This window comes from Dipodomys ordii, unplaced genomic scaffold, assembly GCF_000151885.1.
Source record: "Dipodomys ordii isolate 6190 unplaced genomic scaffold, Dord_2.0 Scaffold56, whole genome shotgun sequence".
Taxonomy (NCBI): Eukaryota; Metazoa; Chordata; class Mammalia; order Rodentia; family Heteromyidae; genus Dipodomys; species Dipodomys ordii.
The window spans coordinates 1,728,412-1,749,020 of record NW_012267272.1 but is presented as its reverse complement, the minus strand read 5'-3'; the positions used below and the strand labels follow the sequence as shown (position 1 = coordinate 1,749,020).

At 39.9% G+C, this 20,609-nt stretch overlaps 1 protein-coding gene across 2 annotated transcripts in view; it reads left to right on the top strand.

Annotated features, from left to right (window-relative positions):
* Window positions 1-1,454: 1,454 nt before the first annotated feature.
* Chchd3 (coiled-coil-helix-coiled-coil-helix domain containing 3) overlaps window positions 1,455-20,609 on the top strand; it is a 269,961-nt gene continuing 250,806 nt past the window's right edge. For both annotated transcript variants that reach the window (XM_013021712.1, XM_013021713.1), the window contains exons 1-2: window positions 1,455-1,688; window positions 11,120-11,207. In XM_013021712.1, coding sequence (XP_012877166.1) covers window positions 1,608-1,688; window positions 11,120-11,207 — 169 coding nt within the window. In that variant the 5' untranslated portion in view covers window positions 1,455-1,607. The remainder of the gene's footprint in view (window positions 1,689-11,119; window positions 11,208-20,609) is intronic.

Sequence of the window (20,609 nt, the reverse complement as noted above, 5' to 3'; positions counted from 1 at the left end):
AGCGCTCTACCACTTGAGCCACAGCACCACTTCCAGCTTTTTTCTTTTTGCTTATGTGGTGCTGAGGAATCGAACCCAGGGCCTCAGGCATGCAAGGCAAGCACTCTACCACTGAGCCATCTTCCCAGCCCGAAGCAGGCATTCTTAAAAACTGTAAAACCACATAGGGGGGTTTAGACACACATTTGTTAAGAACAAGATGATGAGATAAAACCAACACATTTTGCTACTGATATGGAGATATAGAAATGAAGACATCATTTCTGAATCAGACTATGGCTGAGATTCAAAAAGGTACTTTTCTGTGTATTCCTTGGGTATCAGAAGATGCCATGGTATGTTTGGTTCACTGCTTTTAATGTTGAAAGAAGGTAATACAAAATACTGTTGCTGGGAGCTTATGGTTCACACTTGTAATCCTAGCTACTTAGGAGGCTGAGATGTCACAATTGCAGTTCAAAGCCAGCCCAGGCTGGCTTTATCTCCAAGAAACTACTGGGAAAAAGCTGGAAGTGGTGCTGTGGCTGAAGTGGCCGAGTGCTAGCCTTGAACCCAAAGAGGCTCAGGGGCAGTGCCCATGCCCTGAGCACTTAATTTCTGTTTTCTTTTGTACTGGGCATTGAACTCAGGCCCTTGCCCATGCTATCAGTGGTCTATACTTGCAGCCTCCATTCATCTAGTTTCTAAAGGAAATACCCCTGCATTTGGAAGTCTAAGGTCATATACCAAAACACTTAATTAACAAAACATGATGTAATATGTACATGGAAAAATCTTAAGCTTATTTGCCTCTTGTAAATGTGAAATACTGAACAGGAAGCTTTCCAAAATAGTTCATCTTAAGTCTGGTGTACTTTAATTTTTCATTAATTTATGCCATCTTTGGTAATCACATAACTTTTCTCTGCCTAACCATATCTTGGTCTCTTCATGTAAGAGAAGATACAAATGCATGCCTTATAGGCTTGCTGTGAATAATTTTTTTCCTTGAGTTTTCTCATATGTAGATTTGAAAACTATAAAATTATGGTTTACAAAATGAAATAAAACAATGTTTACAAGTGGAATAAAGAAATTCTGTTTTGTGTCAAGAATTTATAAATAGGACCGCAGGCGTGAGTTGACTAGCCGAGTGTCTCCTACATCCAACAGCGCCTTGCGTTAACTTCAGCCTTCAACTTTTCTGAAGGTTGTGGAGTTAGAAGCCTTTCGACTCTTCAGGACCACAACTCCCAGAATGCCCTGCTGCTTTCGTACATTAGAGTAAAAGAACGGACTACAATTCCCACTACACTCAGGGGCTCCGGAAACCTTGTTAACCACCACCTGTTGCCATAGCATCCGGGTCCAAGACAACCAATCAGTGCATCGTGAAGTAGGAGAGGTGGGACCTTCTCCTTTTCAACCATCCCGAGGTGGGTCAGCGATGGCACGTGACCGGAGGAGGCGGGAGCCCAGGGTCCGCGCCGTCTCCTTGCTTCTTGGGGTCGTAGCCTTGCACCCGCCGGGCGGAGGAAGTGTCCCGGCGGCTCCACGCGCGGGTGTGCGCGCGGGATCCCAGCTGCTCGTGCACCCTCGCCCAGACTGCGGGGACCGGAGTAGGAGCCATGGGCGGGGCCGCCAGCACTCGCCGGGTCACCTTCGAGGCGGACGAGAATGAGAACATCACGGTGGTGAAGGGCATCCGGGTGAGTGGTGGGGGTGGGGGTGGACGGATGTCCAGCCCTCGGACGGGGACCCCCGCGCCCCGACGGTCCCCGGACCCGACCGGCCTGCTGGCTCCCATCCCGGGCCCGCCCTGGTTCTGTCCCGCCAGAACCCTGGGTCTTTGGGGGAAGAACTCGGGAGTTTCCAAACTTGGAGCACTCATTCAGAGAGAGAGGTCTTGGTGGCGTGCCAAGTGCCAGGCAAGGCTTCGGGGCGAGTAGGGAGGGTGCCAGGTTGACTGGAGCTGCAAAGGGCTCTCACGGTCGAGTCTGCACCGGTCACTAGCTGCAGGACATGAGGCTTTCTGAGGTCAAGACCCCAAACCCTGCTTTGCACCGTGAAGGATCGCCTTCATTTACCCTGTGTCATTGAATGCTCTTCCCTGCCCCCTGCGCGCGCGCGCACACACACACACACACACACACTCACACTCACACACGCACACACCATCTTTTCTGGCCCGTCTGGCTGACTTCTGGCTTCTCCTTCACTTTCACCTGATATCTCGTTTTTTCCCCAGGCTCCTCCTGTTGGACTAGGCCCAGTTGCTACAGGCCTCAGCTCTACCAGCTTGAATAGGGGCTGACTTAGATGTGCAGTTCTTCAGGCTAGTTGAAGTTGTAATTCTGACTGAGACGTTGTAGAGAATAACTTTATACCTTCTGTGCATGTACTGGATACATAAACTGGAAACTTGATTTTTTTTTCTCTAGGGTGTCAGCATACCAGCACTAACTTTAATAACACGCTCTCCCCGGTGCACCTGAATGTGGAGCTGCACATTTTTTGGAAGTTTGATGTCTGAACCTAGTAAATAAAGCTTTATGACTTCAGAGAAGTTTTATAACTACAGTTTTTCCTCCTCTGTTATTACACAGCTAGTGTTGGTACATGTGTAAACTACTTGCAGCATTTGTTATTAGGAAATAAAAGTTATTCAATATTTAAAGTGTTTACAAACTTTTTCTGCTGAAATTGTTACCTTGGAAAGAACTTATTAAAGTTTTCTTTATAGAAACTCAAGACTGTTGAACTCAGTTTTTGGTCTGTGACCAGCATTTAATTCTCTATATATTGTATTCATGAACCACAGGACTATATTTTGTACTAAAATAACAGACATTACATGCTTTGCTATATTGTGATTTAATTGGTACTCCTTGGAGTAAAATGAAAATTAATTATAAGCTCTTAAATTTTATGCAGATATGAAAAAGTGTTGCCTTCCCCACTGGAAGGTGAAAAGTTTTAAAAAAGAAAAAAAAAGTAGATTTGGGTGAGATATTGATTAGAAAAACTTATAGATCCATGTTCTCATGCTCTAGTATCAATCAATTAAAAGAGATTTTTGACCCCACTACAGAGATTTATGCCAAGTACTACACTAGGGTGAGTAAGGTAAGCAGGACAATTAGGAAACAATGATTACAATGGTAGTCATTTTTTAAAAAAGGCCTTCTTACTCAATTTAAGAAAAGAAACTGTGCCTTTTAGCCAGACAATTTGATAGAAACTGTTATTTTTTTCCTTTTCTTCCATATATTTTATCTACATTGTTACTCTTTAAAGCTTTCATTTTTTTTTCCTTTCTTGTATGTACATTATATCAGGTAGAGAATGTTAAAACACTGCTTTCATTTTGGCTGTGTGCTTTTCTTCACCCATACTACCCTTGCACTCTGCTTCAAATCCTTTTCCAAGCATGATTTGCAACCTCCTTGACTTTCATTTTTCTCTCTTGAAAAATAGTGGAGTTGAGAACGTCCCTCAAGTCTTTGATCTTTTCCAGTTCTGAACTGTGAGCCCAGTGACACCATAACTTTCGTGTAGCCACGCTCAACCTAGTGAAGTTTCATATAAAAATGGCATGCTATTAAATTGTGAATACTTAGAGGTCATTATGGTTTGCTGGAGGTCATGGTCAAAAAGAATGTCAATTTGAACTTAGGTAGATTTTCAAGTTTTTAATCTTAGAATTTAGTCTGAGTGTGAGATCTTCAACAGCTTGCTTTTCTGATGATATAGTCTTATCTGTAAAGGGGAATATCATTCACTTCCTTTGATTGATTAGAGTAAGAAGATGATGAAAGGTATATAAAGCATCTCATAATTCATAGATTTTTAATACAAGATCGCCATTTTAGGGTTCCTTTCAACCCTGAAACCCTGAAAAATAACTATGTACAAAATGGTGTGTGATTTGGAATTAAACTTAACCTGGGTTTGGATCAAAGCATTACTTTTTACTAGCTGTGTTAACTCTTTCAGTGGTGTTTCTTATTTAGTGTATCTGAGTAACGCACCTTGGGGAGAACTTGACATGTATGTCAGTATGTATTACATTTACTTACAGTGTTTACACTTAATCAGTAGTACCTGTTAGAGCTGTTTAAAAGAATAGATGCATAAACATACATGGCCTTTAAGTGGTTACATACAAAACACATGTTTGCACCACAAGTGTATACCTCTCAGGGTTTGGATGGAAGATGGGAGGGAATCCTGGGTCCTGCCCCATTCCCATTGCCTGTGGGAATTTTGTCTAGGTTTGTTGCTGGTGTTTTTTTTTTTGGTAGATACCTTTTAGTTAATATTTTTCTTGGCTTATTGGAATAGTCATCATATTTCTCCTTGCAGACTGGGAACGGTATTCCCAGTATGTAAGCAAGGCATCATTTTTAGCTCAGTTGGTTAAGACAGTACTGATGAGGCCCGAGGTTCAGTTTTGATTGCAAAGGTCCATTTGAAGAAAAATTTCCAACTTTGATCAATTTTCTAACATTTAGGCCATCAGTTCTAAGAAACCAGATTGTACCAGCAGTTCAACAGTCACTGCCAGAAAACCATTTCTGTTTCATTAAGAATACTAGTCTTTTTTTTTCTTTCCTTCCTTCCCTTCCCTCCTTCCTTCCCCCTTCCCTCCCTCCTTCCTACCCTTCCTCGCTCCATTCTTTTCTTCCTTCTGAATTTTGCAATACTGGGACTCCTGCTTGCTTGGCTGGTGCTCTGCTATTGGATCTGCACCTTCAGTTCTGCTCTTGGCTGGTTATTTTGGAGAGAAAAGTTTCACGGACTTTTCTGCTCAGACTCTAATCTCAAAACCTCAGTCTCCCAAGAAACTAGATTTATAAGCTTGAGCCACTGATGCTCAGCTTCATCTTCATTTATCTTCATGTAGTAGATAGAATACCAACATAAACCATTCAATAACTAGGCCAAGATTATTAGAGTATTTTTTTTATGTTTTTCTTGCTGATGTCCTTAATAGCTATCAATTAATGAACTTGTTTTCACTTTTAAGCTGAAGGATAGGCTGTCACGTCCTATTTTCATGGTATTTATAGGGCCTTTAAAAAATTCTTTTTGCCCCTCCTTCCATGTTTGTTTGTTTGCTTATTTATTCATTTATTACTTTTTGGCATTTCATGACAGGGTTTTTCCATATAGTCTGGGCTGGCCTCACTACCTCTTGAATGCTAGGGTTATAGATGTGCTCTACCACACCCGGTGTAGATGTACCTGATTCCAGCTTCAAATCTAAAACCACTCCTGGCTTGGCTAAAAGGCTTGTTTTCCTCTTGCAAGTCTACAATAAATTTCTAGTGATTGAAAGACAGAACCTTTTTATTACTCACATTACATGTGCTTAATAGGATTTTTGTGACCACCTGCGGTGCCTGCTTGGAAGGTATACTTAGCACCCAATCTCACAAGTTTATCTTAAACATCAAAGCTGTGAGTGAACTCTTCTAGAGCAGATGTCAACTTCAATGAGTATCATTTTCAAAGTTTTACTTATCATGGTTTCCAGACCTAGATGGATCTTTGCATCTGGCCTTGAAGTTGCAAGTTAAAATTCACAGGAGCCAATGTGGCAGTATGAATACTTACATGATACATTGTATGCTTTGGGAGGTATTGGCTGTTCTGAGTTCCTCAGTGAAGGGATTACTCAATGAGATGTGTTAAGGAAGACTGTGGAGAAGGTATATGAGCAGAGAGGAAAGATTCATTCTGTCAGTTGCTGTGAGTGTTGTAGAAGTAATTCATTTAACTAATGGATGATTGGGTTCTTTTAACTTTAGATTTTGTGAATCTCTTGAGCATGCTATCCTCTTAAGCTTTGAAAATCTAGGATAGACAGTTTTGTGTTTTATCTGCTAATAACAAATGCAAAGGAACACTATGATAAACTGTAAACATAAGCTATGAATTATTTATTTTATAATTATATATCTGTATCTGAATGTACTCCCCACAGCACCCTATGTCCTTAAGTTTATGGGAGTAATTTCTCCCAAATAATAATAGCAGTTTTGGGATCCTGTTCCTTTTTTTTTCCTGGCTAGTTGTGGGGCTTGAATTCAGGGCTTAGACACTGACCCTAAGCTTCTTTTTGCTCAAGGCTAACACTCTACTACTTGAGCCACAGCACCATTTGTAGCTTTTTCTATCTATGTGCACTCTACCACTAAGCCACATTCCCAGTCCCTCCCCTCCCTTTTTAAAACTGGTATTGGGGCTTGAACTCAGGGCCTCATGTTCTTGCTTAGTAAGATTGCTTGGCTCTCTGGTTGACAGCTGGCCCTCCATCACTTGAGCCACATCTGTCATTGACATTTTGCTGGTTAATTGGAGATGGAACCTTGCAGACTTTTCTGCCCAGGCAGATTCTCTAGGTCTCAGCCTCCTGAGTAGCTAGGAGTATAGGTGTGAGCCACTGGTGCCTGGTGAGAGCCTGTTTCTTACAAAGATAATTGTAAAGGAATTTATCTTGACAGATTCCTATGTAGAAGAAAGATCAAGGGATAAAATGGGTCTGAGTTCTTTAATCAACTTGTTGAGACACATCTGGAAGAAGAGTGGAGAACTTGTTGGGCTGGGGGTCTGATTTGTTTCTTATCTCATGGTTCCTGACTTCACCTCTGAGAAGGGCAACTTAAGAGTTTCCTTCTCCTTTTACTCTGTCCTTTATTTTTGTGCTTCTCATCCAGCCTCCTGACTCTGAGAAAATACTGGATTCAGCATCTGGGGGTGGTGTGTTTGTGCTAAGTTTGAATGAGACCAAATGGGTGGGAAGAGATGAATGGGAAGACTAGAAGATCACACAAAGATCACCTCTCCTAATAGTGGTTAACTTCTAAGGCACAGAACTTTGTGAGTGTAAGCTATGGACTCTGCCCCAAGCAATGCAGTATAAGCCCATAGTTGAATGATTCATAGACTATGCAGTTTATGGGCCTCCGATTGTAATTCTTTGCATCAGTATGTGTATGGGTTATTTCAGTATTCTTTAGTATTAATAATTTCTATAAGTTGCATTTGAGATTTGTCTTGATGTAGAACCCAGAGAGATGGCTTGAAATCAGGCATTATAGATGTAGGAAAAAGGTTTTTGTGAAAGAAGTGCCCTGTATTTTCCTGGCAAAGTTGCTTCTTATGAGAGGCAGCTTACCCAGGTACAGTGACAGCACAGAATCACTGTTGTTTTGAATAGAATTGCATACACATTGGGGAAGGGTAATAATGCTCAGAGCCAAAGTTGTCTTTGAGGGCCGCCGTTGCCACTGGTGTTCCTCTGCAGAGCCTAAGGATTTATTTGTGTAGTTACGGTAAGAACAAAAGGAAAGGTTGACTGTCAGTAAGGCAACCCGTGTGTGTGTGTGTGTGTGTGTGTGTGTGTTTATGTGTGCGCACACGCACGCGAGCGAGCATGCATGTGCGTATGCCAGTCCTGGGGCTTGAACTCAGGGCTTTGGTCCTGTCCCTGAGCTTTTGTGCATAAGGATAGCGCTCTACCACTTTGAGCCTCAGTTACACTTATGGCTTTTTGGTTGTTAATTGGAGACAAGCGTTTCATGGATTTTCCTGCTCAGGCTGGATTTGAACCTCCATCCTGAGATCCCAGCTGAATAGCTAGGATTACAGGTGCAAACCACAGACACTTGGCTTTTTGTAAATTTTTTTTTACATATTTTGGTGCCAAAACTGAGGTTTGAACTATAGCTCAGTTTTTTCTGTCACTATTTCGTGCTCTGCCACTTGAACCATACTTGGTTAGTTAATTGGAGAGAAGCCTCCTGGAAAGCACTGTAGGTGTGGCTCAAGCTATATCTCCAGCCCTACTATGATATATATATATATATATATATATATATATATATATATATATATGGTCATTGGACTTGAACTCTTGGGCCTGGGTGCTGTCCTCACCTCTTTAGCTCAATGGTAGTGTTCTACCACTTAAGCCACAAACACCATTTCCAGCTTTTTCTGCTTATGTGGTGCTGAAAATTGAACCCAGGGCCTTATGCATGCAAGGCAAGCACTCTACCAACTGAGTTACCTTCCCAGCTCCTCCTATAATATATTTATGTGGTAGTTCCTTTGGGATACCTGTATCCTTTGGGATGTACAGATAAATTTACTGAACTGCATATAACTACCGATCGAAATGTTTTAATTGATACTCAGATGTGACACTAATTCTGATGCATCAGAGAAGCCACAAAAGCAAATGAGAAATTAAGAAAACATTTAGTGACAGGTTGAAGGAGACAATCCATGCTTATCACTCCAAGAGTATAGCCTCTTCATGCGCTCACCAGGACATCCATAGCTGCTGCCAGCCATAGCTGTAGGCCAAGGCCTCATTCTCATGTAGAGAGGAAAGGGTACATGCTCACACTCAGGTGGTGAGAATGAACTGAGAAGAAATAAAAATCTGAGAGTCCCCATGGCTAGAGCTGTGTGAATAATAACAGCACCAAATATCTGTGCAGCCAGTTACCATGGATGGTGCATAAACTATAGCCCTCATTATTCCTCCGGGTAAGTATTTTCATTTTTAAATGAGAGGAGTGAGGCCACTTCTCCAGGGTTCCACAGTTAGTAGGTAGACATGCTTTTCCATCTATTCTGTACCAGCTTTCTTTTCCCCACTCTGGGGGTGGGTGCCGTTTCTGAGGCTACATTAGGGACTGAAAGGACTTTTATAGTGGAAGTAGATGATAGTGAGGTATGGCTTTTGATGAATAGATGAAGTGGTATTAGGAGGTGGCTTGTATCTAATACAGGTGGAGGTTTATAGCTAACTTGATTTATAGCTAACTGACTTTCTGATTAAATCTAATATATATATGTCTCTATATATTAAGTCTAATATATATATATATATATATTTTTTTTTTTGGTCAGTTGTACGGCCTGAACTCTGGGCCTGCGTGCTGTCCCTCAGCTCTTCAGCTCAAGGCCAGTGCTCTACCACTTGAGCCACAGTGCCACTTCAGGCTTTTTTCTGCTTATGTGGTGCTGAGGAATCAAACTCAGGGCCTCATGCATGCGAAGCAAGCTCTACCAGGGAGCCACCTTCCCAGCCCAGTAAAATACATTTTTAATTTTGTAATTTTTTGATTTTGGCTTGAAATATAAATATTTAAATAACAAAATGAAGTAACCTTATAAAAATTAGATATAAACCAAGGGGCTGCAAGCGTGGCCCAAGTGGCCTTGTTGAGTACCTGCTTAGCAAACATGTGGACCTAGGTTCAAAACTCAGGACTACTGAAAAAAAAAAGGAATCATGTAAAACAATTGGTTTTATATACCAACTTTATGCATATGCATATAAATCATATTGGTTATGGTATACTATATATTTGATAACATGTTTAGGTAACATGTATTTATGGAGTTGTCTTTTCTGGCCATTCCATTTAAGTAGAACCATGTAGGTAGGTATGGTTCAAACCTGTCATTCCCAGAAATCAGGAGTTGAAGGTAGGAGGAGGTGAGTTTGAGGCCAGTCGAAACTACATAGTGAGATCCTGTCTCAAAACACATAAAGAAAAACTAAGAAAAAGCAGTCATACAGAATGTAGTCTTTTTGTATTTGGCTATTTTAATTATTTCTAGGCACAATTATTTTGTAGCTCGTATTAGAATTTCATTCCTCTTTGCTGCTGAACGATACTCTGATACTTGATAGATGGTTGTTTCCACTCTTGCTATTATGAGTAATACTGCTTTGAATACCCTGAGCAAATCTTTGTGTGGACATATGCTTAACAGCTTCTTAATTGGTCCTTTAGCCTCCTTGAAGGGTCCTTCTTCTGTGCTTATCCCTCTCCAATCTGTTCTCTCTCCTGTAGTCAGAGTGATCATCCTGAAATGTAAATCTGGTCATGTCATCATCCTTTAAAATCCTTTAGTAGAGTTCATTGTCCCCATGAAACTGGCTCAAGCGCTTTAAGGAGTTTACTAAGAGTTTTTGAATTCTGAACTATAATACCTTCTCTTTGCATTTTCTCTTTCATTATGGCCGCACTTCAGTTTTCTTTTTCACTCATTCATTTGTTCATTCATTCATGTACTTTTGTTGTTGTTTAACAATTTATTCTATTAACCAGCCTTCTTGAGCCTCAGGGTTATACAATAGGGCAGCTAACTCCTTGCTTTCATGAAACTTTCTAGTGTGAAAGGCAAGACAGTAGACAAGAAAGCATCAGGTACTGGTATGTACTATCAAAAAAGTAAAAATCCATGGTATAGTAGTAACTGTGGGGCAGATGATTCAAATCTCTAGGCCTGTGTGTGCCCGATTCCCCAGACTGCTGCTGGCTTCCCCCTTTGGATTTTCATTTAGATGTCTAGTGGTGGCAAACCATCTTCCTCATCAATTCTAAATGTGGTTTCTTTGTCTTGGAACATTCTCTTCCTGACCTTTGTTCCTCCATTGCTTGTAAGAAGTCTCCCCTGACTCTCTGCGCCTGCCTCATACCACACAGCTGGCCCTGCTGCGCATTACGCTTCTGTAGACTTCCATCACACGCTTGCAGACTGTAGAACCCTTTGTGTTGTAATTAAATGTCTGGCAGTTGTCTGTCTATTCCACTTTAAGCAATGTGATCACCTGAAATTCACAATCTAGCGTGGTTCATGGTACAGTTAGTGCCTAATAAAATCTGTTGAATGATCTATGGTTAATCCTTAAAAAAAGAAAGGGAGAAAGAAGGGAATGAATGCTTTTCTTTGGGACTGATAAAAAGGCAGGAGATAAGGGCTGTTAGTACATAAATAACTTTGTTGGGTTAAGGGAGAAAAGTTGGAGGAGTTCTTATGGCTCATATTTTTCTGAAATTCTGATTTATTGCACAGCATAAAATAAGGAGAAAAGTAAGGTATAATGAGCAATTAGTAGTGCATTACAGGAAATAAAGAAGTGGGACCAAGGGGTGTATCTTGAAATCTTAAAACCATTCTTCTTTGCTTCTAGTTTTATAGTTATTTGAGTTTGCCTGATTTCTGCAGGCCATTTTTTATGCATATTGACTGAGTCACTTGGATGTTATTGTACTATTTTTCCTTTTTGTTCTTTTAGCATTGATTTCATTTTAATGTTGCTTTTCAGCTTTCAGAAAATGTGATTGATCGAATGAAAGAATCTTCTTCATCTGGCCCGAAGACTCGGCGGTATTCTGGTATTTATGGTACATCAGGTATTGTAACACTTGAATTTTGGATTTTTTAGTTGAAAATTAGAAGTAGAAATAAATTCATGCAAGTAAGTTCCACTGCTCTCTATCTTTTGTTATTGGGATGGCCGGCTTTTATAGGAAATGTTAGAAATCAATCTCAGGATTTCTCTTTTTCTTTTTCTGCTTTTGGTGGTACAGTGGTTTGATTTCAAGGCCTTGCTCTTGGTCTTGCACTGGAGCCATGCCTCCAGCCCTTTTTGCATTAGTGGTTTTTAAAATGAGGACTTACGCCTTTATACTTCATTTATACTTCCTACTGTATCTGGACTGATAGGTGAATGCCACTAGAAAGCTGTCATAGGCCCCGCTTTTGTTGGTTGCGATAGGAGTCTCTTGACTGTTTTACCTGAGCTAGCCTTGAACTGTGATCTGTCCAATTGCAGCCTCCCAGTGAGCTAGGATAATGGGTGAGAGCCATTGTGCCTGGCTTGAGGATTTCTTTTTAAATATTGAACACTGCTTTCAAATAGCCTTTGGAAATTTTCTTTTCTTATCTGACTTCTGAACTCTACTAGGCTTTGGAAGGTTACATGATACTCTTTTTGTATAAAATAGATACATTTGTTTTAAATTTATTTTATTTATTTAAAAATAAATTTTTTATTTTTAAAATTGAACTTAGAAAATTTATTTTAAAAATTGAACTTAGAAAATAAGTGATCCTCCTCTCTCCTTCTCCTTCCCCTTTTCCTCCCCTTTCCTCCCCTCCACCATCTCTTACTTGACCTGCTGTACAAACTTTTAACTGGCCCCCTCTGCTGTGCTATGTACACAGAGGCCTTCACAATTTTCTTCCCTTTTTTTTTTTAAAAAAAAAACAACAAAAACCAAACAGTTTGATAGATCTCATGTCCAAAGGGTGGATCTCCAGAGGATGCCATCAGAGCTGTTTCCCTTGGCCTTGGTGATGTGCCATGCCCAGCTTTTTTTCTGTCTTCCCAATATCATGCCATCTGTTATCATTGCCGGCCACCTTCTCCTCACCCACCTCGGCTGTTACTGTCATCAGCAGATAAGCTTAGGGGCTTCCATCCTTTTTTCCCTGGCCTGTGTGTTTCTAAATATTATCCTAGGATAGTACTTGCTTCTGAGTGAGTGCTGATTATTAAGTGTTCATTGAATTACCTTAGAACAGATCTCATTATACCTTTTAAAAACAGCTACTTTTGATTATTCTGGAATATAATTCTGTAAATTTTTAAGCTATTTTGAGAGAATACAATGGACAGATTAATGACCTGTCCTTTCAAAGCATTTAGAGATTTGGGGCAGATACAACTAAGTATAGAATAAGACTCTGAGGGCGGAAGAGACAGTATAAAACAAGTCCTAAAAGATAGTAAAATTGTAAGTATTTTGTGTTAAACATATGTTTTGATTATGAGTATTTTTGAAAGTAAAGTTCCTAATAGATTCTAGGAAGATATATTATTTGGTACCACTACCAACTGTGCTAACAAAGTTAGGATAGTGAACTATGATAGATAACAAATAATATTTATTATGTAGTAGTTTTCTGCCAAATTCTTTACATACCTCCTATCTGATTGTACTTTCATAGAAAGAACTATTACTAACCCATTTTGAGACACAGCTTGTGAGCAATGGCAGTGATGAGTTTATGTCCATGTGACTCCATAGTTGTTAACCACTCTGTTTTGTTATAACTTGCACAACACCTTATTGGAGAAGAAATGTGGTAGAAACTAGTTGGAAGGAAGGAGGAGCCTCATTGAGATGCTTTGCCTCCCTTACAAAGAACCTTCTGTCTTTAGGGGCTTGTTGATTCATCTGGCTTTTTCCCATATCAACTACCTTTCAATAGAGAGGTGTCAGAAAAAACTAAGTTCTTTCTTAAGGTTGGTCTTTTAAATGGACACCTTAAATGTAGGTGTGGGTCGGTAGCCTTGCTCGTGGTGTGTATGGTCTGCAGAGCAGGACACCAGTGGTATGAGAAGCTCTGGCTTTGTTGAGGAAACCATCCGCTCCCAAGTCCATTCCAGGTTTGACATGACTGATGGACTCTGGTCCATGTGTAGCAACCAACAGCCTGGGTACTAAAAGAATTTAGAAAGCTAAGTTGTAATGTAGAATGTGGCAATCAACTTAGACATCTTCTCTCAAAATGGCAGCCACTAGTCCCATTTAACTAAAATTAACTAAAATGAAATAAAATAAAAAAAGTTACTTTCTTGGTTGCATTGGCTACATTTCATGCTCATTAATTGTATATGGATAGTGCCTACCCTATTGGACAGAGTAGATACCTTTCTATCACCACAGAAAGCTCTGTTGTAGGGCTGGGAAGATGACCTAGTGGTAGAGTGCTTGCCTAGCATGCATGAAGCCCTGGGTTCAATTCCTCAGTACCATATATACAGAAAACGCTGGAAGTGGTGTTGTGGCTCAAGTGATAGAGTGCTAGCCTTGAGCAAAAGAAGCTCAGGGACAGTGCCCAGGCCCTGAGTTCAAGCCCCACGACTGGCAAAAAAAAAAAAAAAAAGCTCTGTTGAACAACTCTTTTTTTTCTTTTTTTTATTGTGAAAATATTGTACAGAGGGGTTACAATTGCATGGGCAAGATAATGAGTACATTTCTTATCAAGCATTGTAGCCTCCTCCTTTGTTTCCCCTTCCCATCCTTTCCCATCCTCCCCTCGGGCCTCCCCCCCCCAAAGTTGTAAAGTTCGTTTTTGACATAATGACTTGTACATCTCATTGTTGCAATGGGTCCATCTGTATCCCTATTTAAATGATTCATTTTTTCCCTTCCCCTTCACAAATTATACCGACATCAAATACAGTGAAAGCAGGGGTTATACTGTGGGGGAGGGACATACAAAGCAACAAAGAAATCATAAATGTGCTAGAAACAATCAGATGAAAGAAAAAAACCATTTGAATACATATCTTAGGGTACTCTTGTCTACAGTACAGCAGTGCTTGGCATTGTGGGCCTATCAGACTACTTTTAATGATGACAGGTTATGGCTAGATGGCTTTGTGTGTTGCTATGTTCATGACCTTTGCTCCCTTCCTCATACCTGTGCCCCAGGAGTAGCAGTAAATAAAGCTTGTGGGAACATTCCAAGACATAGTATCTTTACCTCAGTCTTTCCTAGTCTGTATATTAAAGAGTAAACCTGCTCCTTAGACCTGATGTAGCTGGATCAATTAGGTAACACCATGTTTCATGCAGATGCTTTTTCCCCCTATTTGTACCAAAGTATAAAAAATCTTCTACAAGGCTGGAGGAAAGGCTCTGGGAGTACATGTGCCATGTCCTTCACCTGTTCCAACTTGAGCCGAGAAAAGAACTAAGACTTATGTGCTGTTTTAAAAGAATCTTGCCTTTAGGTTAAGAATGCAATTATACTAGGGTTTTATAAATTAACAGCGATCTATCTGTTCTTACAATTAAAAAGATATGTTGATGAAAGTAGAAAACCTGTCTTTTGAGTCTGTCTCATTTAAGGTTTTTCCTTGGTACTCAGTAATAGGTTTGTTATGATTTATAACTTAGATGTGTGGTGAAATAACTTATCACATGTAAAAAAAGTATTGATAAAAACTGTCACCAGCCTTTTCTACATTTTTCAGTGTGAAGTAAATTTTGTATTAAATATAACTTGGAATTTTTAATATTTATTAAAATGCTTTCTTTTCTCTCAGGACTCTTATTCATCGCAGCCTTAGGCTATTCATAGGTGTGAATATAGGGCACTGTATTTGAATGATTGAAGACCTCAGGATTTCTGAATATAAGAACTAAGTTGTGTCATATATATAGTTTTGGAAATGTAATTTATACTCTAAGAAAGTAAGTTCTTTTAAAGACTACTGAAACTATTTTTTGCTAAACCTTGAACCAGATCAATGAATCGTTGCAATAAGTATTTGCATGTAAAGCTGCTTGGGCAAAATAATATAGTGTGTGACACACAGCAGATTATAATGCCACTTTAATAAATGAATGTGCTCTTTAAGAACTTAACTGTGTCCTGGCTGCTCACATTCTCTGCTGCATTATCTCAGACTATATAAGTTTGCTCTTATAGCAGATAATTTTTTTCTTAGATTAAAATAAAGGATACCATTGTACATAATAATGGGCCTACCTTTTTATTAACATTTTGCATCTTTTGATTTTTAAAGAGCAGTATTGAGGACTGATGTGCTCCTTTTTAACCTGATCTTCCCCGCCCCCCCCCAACCTTTTGGCTTATAGTGATATTAGTATACTCATGTTGGAACCTATCTACCACTGAAGAAGCTGTCCTCAAATCAATATGAAAAAATATCAGACAGGAAGTGGTATTAGCAGCTATTTGTTGATTTCCTAAGCCACTAGCAACTGGATGGAAATGACAAATCTGGAAAAGCAGACAAATGAACTCACTTTTATTATTATCATCACTCTGCAAGTTCCTCTGAAAATTTCTTGTCATTGTGAAAAATAAGGAAGATGTGCCGATTTGTGTTAAGTATATCACCGAGATCACTAAGTATTTGGCAGCCTTAACAAATTGCAGGAAACCAATTTGAGCAGGAAATAGCACAGCCCAAACTAAACAGCCAATTTAGGGAAAAAGATTCATCTATATGTTCTGTGTATTTTTCTTCCAGAATCTGGCTTTCCTAGTTATTTTTAAACAGCTCTTTAAGGCTCATTTAGACATGGCACTGTGGGGAAGAGTTCAGAGTAAATAAGCTACACTTCTTCCTTTGACTGGAGTTTTACAACCTGAAGTGAGTTGCAGTAGGTAGGTTTCCAACTTGTAATGTGTAAGACTTTGTTGATGCCCCTGTCTCAATTATGCACTTTTTGTGTGTAATGGGTAATTCATCTGTAAGTTCCAAAGTTATTTCATCTAATTTTCTAGTCACTATATTCTGGTCTTAGAAGAACATCCATAAACAGTCCATATTTAATGGGTGGTTAAAGAACTCAAGTTGTTAGTTTCGTCTATCAACAAGTATTGGGATGACAGTGAATCTGGGGAGATATATTATGGTGTGGTGAATGAGTACTGACGTACCACCTTTCACTTGCTCTGTTAATATTGATTAAATGAATGAATATGTAAGTGAGAGCCTATGACAAGAGGTGTGGAAGGTGATGTAGGAATTCATAAAGGGAAGGTTCTACCATCATGGGAAATGTACTTGAGCCTAACCTGTAGGAATAAGGGGCTTTGCAGGGTGCTGTCCTGGAAGGTATTCCCACTAGAGTTATACACATTCCACACTAGTTCAGATGAAGGTTTCTTGGGGTCAAGTGGGTGGGTAGATTGAGGAAACTAAGGAGTTCAATTTTATCATATAGGGCCTAAGCAGCTACTGAGCAGTTCCGTTCAGTTTTAGGATGAAGTTGCATTAGTACCTTCTTCAGACATACCAAAATATTGATATAATTTTTTTCTTTTTTTTTGGTGTGTGTATGTGGTGTGTGCAGTTCTTGGGGCTTGAACTCAGGGTCCGGTGCTGTCTCTGAGCTTTAGTGCTCAAGGCTACACTCTATCACTTGAGCCACAGCTGCACTTTCACCTTTTTGGTGGTAAATTGGAGGTTAAATAGCCTCATGATTCCTCTGTCCTGATTGGCTTTGAACCATGATCCTCAAATCTAAACCTCCTGAGTAGCTAGGATCACAGGCATGAGCCAGTAGTGTCTGGTTTTTATTGATAACATTTTAAAAGATTTTTCTTTTTCTTTTTGTTGGTCGTGGGGCTTGAATTCTGGGCCTGGGTGCTGCCCCACTTGTGCCACAGCGCCACTTCTGGCTTTTTCTGTTTATGTGGTGCTGAGGAATTGAAGCCAGGGCCTCAGGCATTCGAGGCAAGAACTCTACCATTGAGCCACCTTCCCAGCCCTAGTGATAACATTTTCATGGATAAAAGTGAAGTGCTGATTTTCTCCTTGATATTTTTATATTCAATGAAATTAAATTAAATTCCCTTTCCTTCCCCTTTCCCTTTCCTTTCTCCTTTCCCCTTCTTTTCTTCTTTCCCTTCTCTTCCTTATCCCTTCCCCCCAGCTTCCTTTCTCCTTTCCCTTTTCCCTTCACTTCCCCTTTCCTTTCTCCTTTCTCTGTTCCCCTTCCTCTCATCTTCCCTTCCACATTCCCTTCCTTCTTTCCTTCCTTCCTTCCTTCCTTCTTTCTTTTCTTTTCTTTCCTTTGTTGTCCAAGACTCCCACCTGGAACTTGGTACCTGATGCTTTTACTCATTGGCTAGTGCTCTACTCACTGAGCCACGCCTCCAATTCCAACTTTCATATTTGAATGACAAAATTAAATGCCCAGTAAACACTTTTAGTTGTGCTTACTTGGCCCCATAGCAAAACAAATATGGAACATGGGTTGAGGCAGTCTGGCGGTATAGGGTGTAACAGACCAGTCTGAGCAGGGAAGGTGAGAGAGTAGGCTGGTTGTTGGAAGGATAATGAAAGGATAAGTTGAGAAATGGAGAGGGAAGGAAAGCAGTTTTTCTGTTTCTGTGCAATTAGCAAAGGTACAGAAGAATTTGGGGGGACTGAGCTACATGACTGGCAGTCCTTCACTCCTCCTCGATGCCACCTGATAACTCTTAGCTTTTGAGAAATCCATAAAAATGCAAACTCACTGTTTTAGCTTTAAGAGGAGGAACATAAGCACCCTTTTATGTAATAACAAATGATAGACAATATTAATATTCAATGTGTTTGGGGATGATGAAAGGGCATTATACAAACCAAAAAGCTGGAGTGGTAAAGGAAGGACTTGTGGAGAAAAAGCTTCTAGTAGCATCTCAAATGTTCCTGAATCAAACTTTCCTGTTGCCTCTTGCAACTAGGAACTTCTGCCCCTTGATTTTCTGGTTAGGGGATTAATCACTGGTCTCAGCAGCTTTTTACAATAAATGTTCAGTGGCCCCTGCCCTCTGTCTACCTCTACTTAAGTTACTGCACATGAGTACTTGCATGTGGCATGAAATCAAGAGGGTTAGGCATTCCTGGCTTGTGCAGGACTTGGTACTGAGCAGCAACTAGGGAGGTAACATTACTTACGGAGATTAGAAATGTGGTGGTAGAGTGCTGGACTTGGTACTGAGCAGCAGCTAGGGAGGTGTGTTGCCTATGATTCGAATTGTGGTAAAGCCAGGAGCCGCAGTCTCAGGAATTGGAAGTCGGGGCATGCGTTTGTCTCTGGTATTTTCAGTGACCACAGGAACAAAAAAGAGAAATGTTATTTTTAGGAAGTTCCCTGTGTTTGCTTCGCAGATTTTGGATGCTAACTTTAAAGCGAATTGTTGCATAGTGGATTGTGAGTTTTTTTTTTTTAAATAGAGCAGATTCTGGGGTATAACTGAGTAAATCACGGATATCAAATCAAATCAAAGAGAAAATAATTATAGAGTAGGAATTTTGTAACCGTGCAGCAGGATTTGTAAAACAAAATATCCAACCCTGGTTATTATATAAGCTGCTCGAATGGAATATAAAGCTTAAGATAGAACAATACCTAAAAAAGATCTGTTTTTGGCTTAAATTTTATATGTCAATGGTAAAATAAACAATTGGCAGTATTTTTATCTTGGAATTTGGCAGATTTTGAGGGCATCATTGGGATGGCCTTCAAGATCTTTTTTAAAAATGCCTACAGTACTTTTAAATGTGTATTTTTCCAAATGCAAGTGGAGGTGCTCGCAATCAATCCATTGACTTTCCAGCTGTCAGCCAAATAGTAGGTTATTGTTGATGATGATGTTTTTCCTTGTGAGAAACATTTTAAAAAGTAAGGCCTGACACAGCATTTTATTTCTTCCCTTCACCCTTTCCTGTCTCCCTGGTGATTCAGTCACTGTACTCCTGCAGTGCTGTGTACAGGGCCACATCCTGCTACCTGGGGACAATAAGTGCTTTTAAGTCTCCTGAAAACCTGTTCTGCCCAGGGGCTATCTGACCCTCTGTTGCCAGCTGTCAGGTTCCCCAGAAAGCCTGAGGAACCCATGTGGATCTTTACTGAAAGGATCTTCTCTCTTTTATGGAGTGGCTGTGGCATGCTTAAGATGTTTCTTGATGCTCTGTGTCCCGGATTCCCCTCATTGAGTGGCTGTTTGAAATGAATTCACCAGCATCAAATGATGTGAGCTTGAAATTACTTTTATGTAATTTATCTTACTATTTATGTTATTTTATTATTTATTTATTATTTAGGTAAGTACTCCAGGGCAGTAGTGGTAACTCTTGTTCCTATAAAGATAGGTGTTGGAACATCTTAGCTTGTCTGGTGAGCAGTGCTCACTTGTTTAACGCTGGTTGCTGTGTACTCAAGTTTTGGCAGGACTGATTTCCTTCATGAGATTCATGAGTGGGGTTGGTCTGCTTCTCACTACCCTCACCTTTTCCTAGACCTGTTCTTGTTTCTTTCCACTGTCTTCCTCTCTTTCTCTCTTCCTCTCTTCCCCCTTCCCTTTCTTCCTCCCTTTCTTTCTTTCCCTTTTCTCTATCAGTGGTATTAGACCTTGCTCTGTATTTGATGAGTTAGCAGTAGAGCCTTCCTCTGCATTTTCCATTTTCTGGTCTCAAGTTTCACAGATCTTTTCCCCGCATCCTGATGTCACTGCCCTGGTCTCGGTATCATCTCTCTCTTGCTTTGCTCCGATGATCTGCTTTGGGGATCCTGTCTTCAGACTTGCATTTCCTATTATTTTTTTACTTCTAAGGATATATTATGAGGAAGTAGCCAAAGAACTAAAAATTATTTAGCAGCAAATGTGTTCACATTCTTGTGTTAATAGTGGAAAATATATGTTCACATAAACACAAGCATGCATATATATACACACAAATAAATGTCCAATGCCAAAGGTAGTTATATCAATATATGATATTTCTATAGAAGGCAATACTACATATCCATACAACATATTACTAATAAAGAAAGTAATTCAATAAAAATGTACATTTAATTTGGAACCAAATAACAAATAGCTTTTCTATTCACAAATGTAAGTACAATGAGTTATGAAAGATAAATTCCAATTTAAAATAGCTATCAAAAAGCTCATGCCTATAATCGTAGCTACCTAGGAGGCTGAGATCTGAGAATCATAATTCTAAGCTAGCCTAAGCAAGAAAGCCCATGAGATTCTTTTTTCCAATTAACCAAATGAAAACCTGGAGGTGAAGCTGTGGCTCAAAGTGGTAGAGCTCTAGCCTTGAGCAAAAGAGCTCAGGGACCGCGCTCATATCCTTAGTTTAAGGCCCACAATTGACAAAAACAAAAACAAAACCTATATCAAATACCAAGAAAAAAGGGTCTCAAGAAATTCGAAAACATACATGAGGGAAACTTTGAAGCCCTTCTGAAAGACACGAAGTT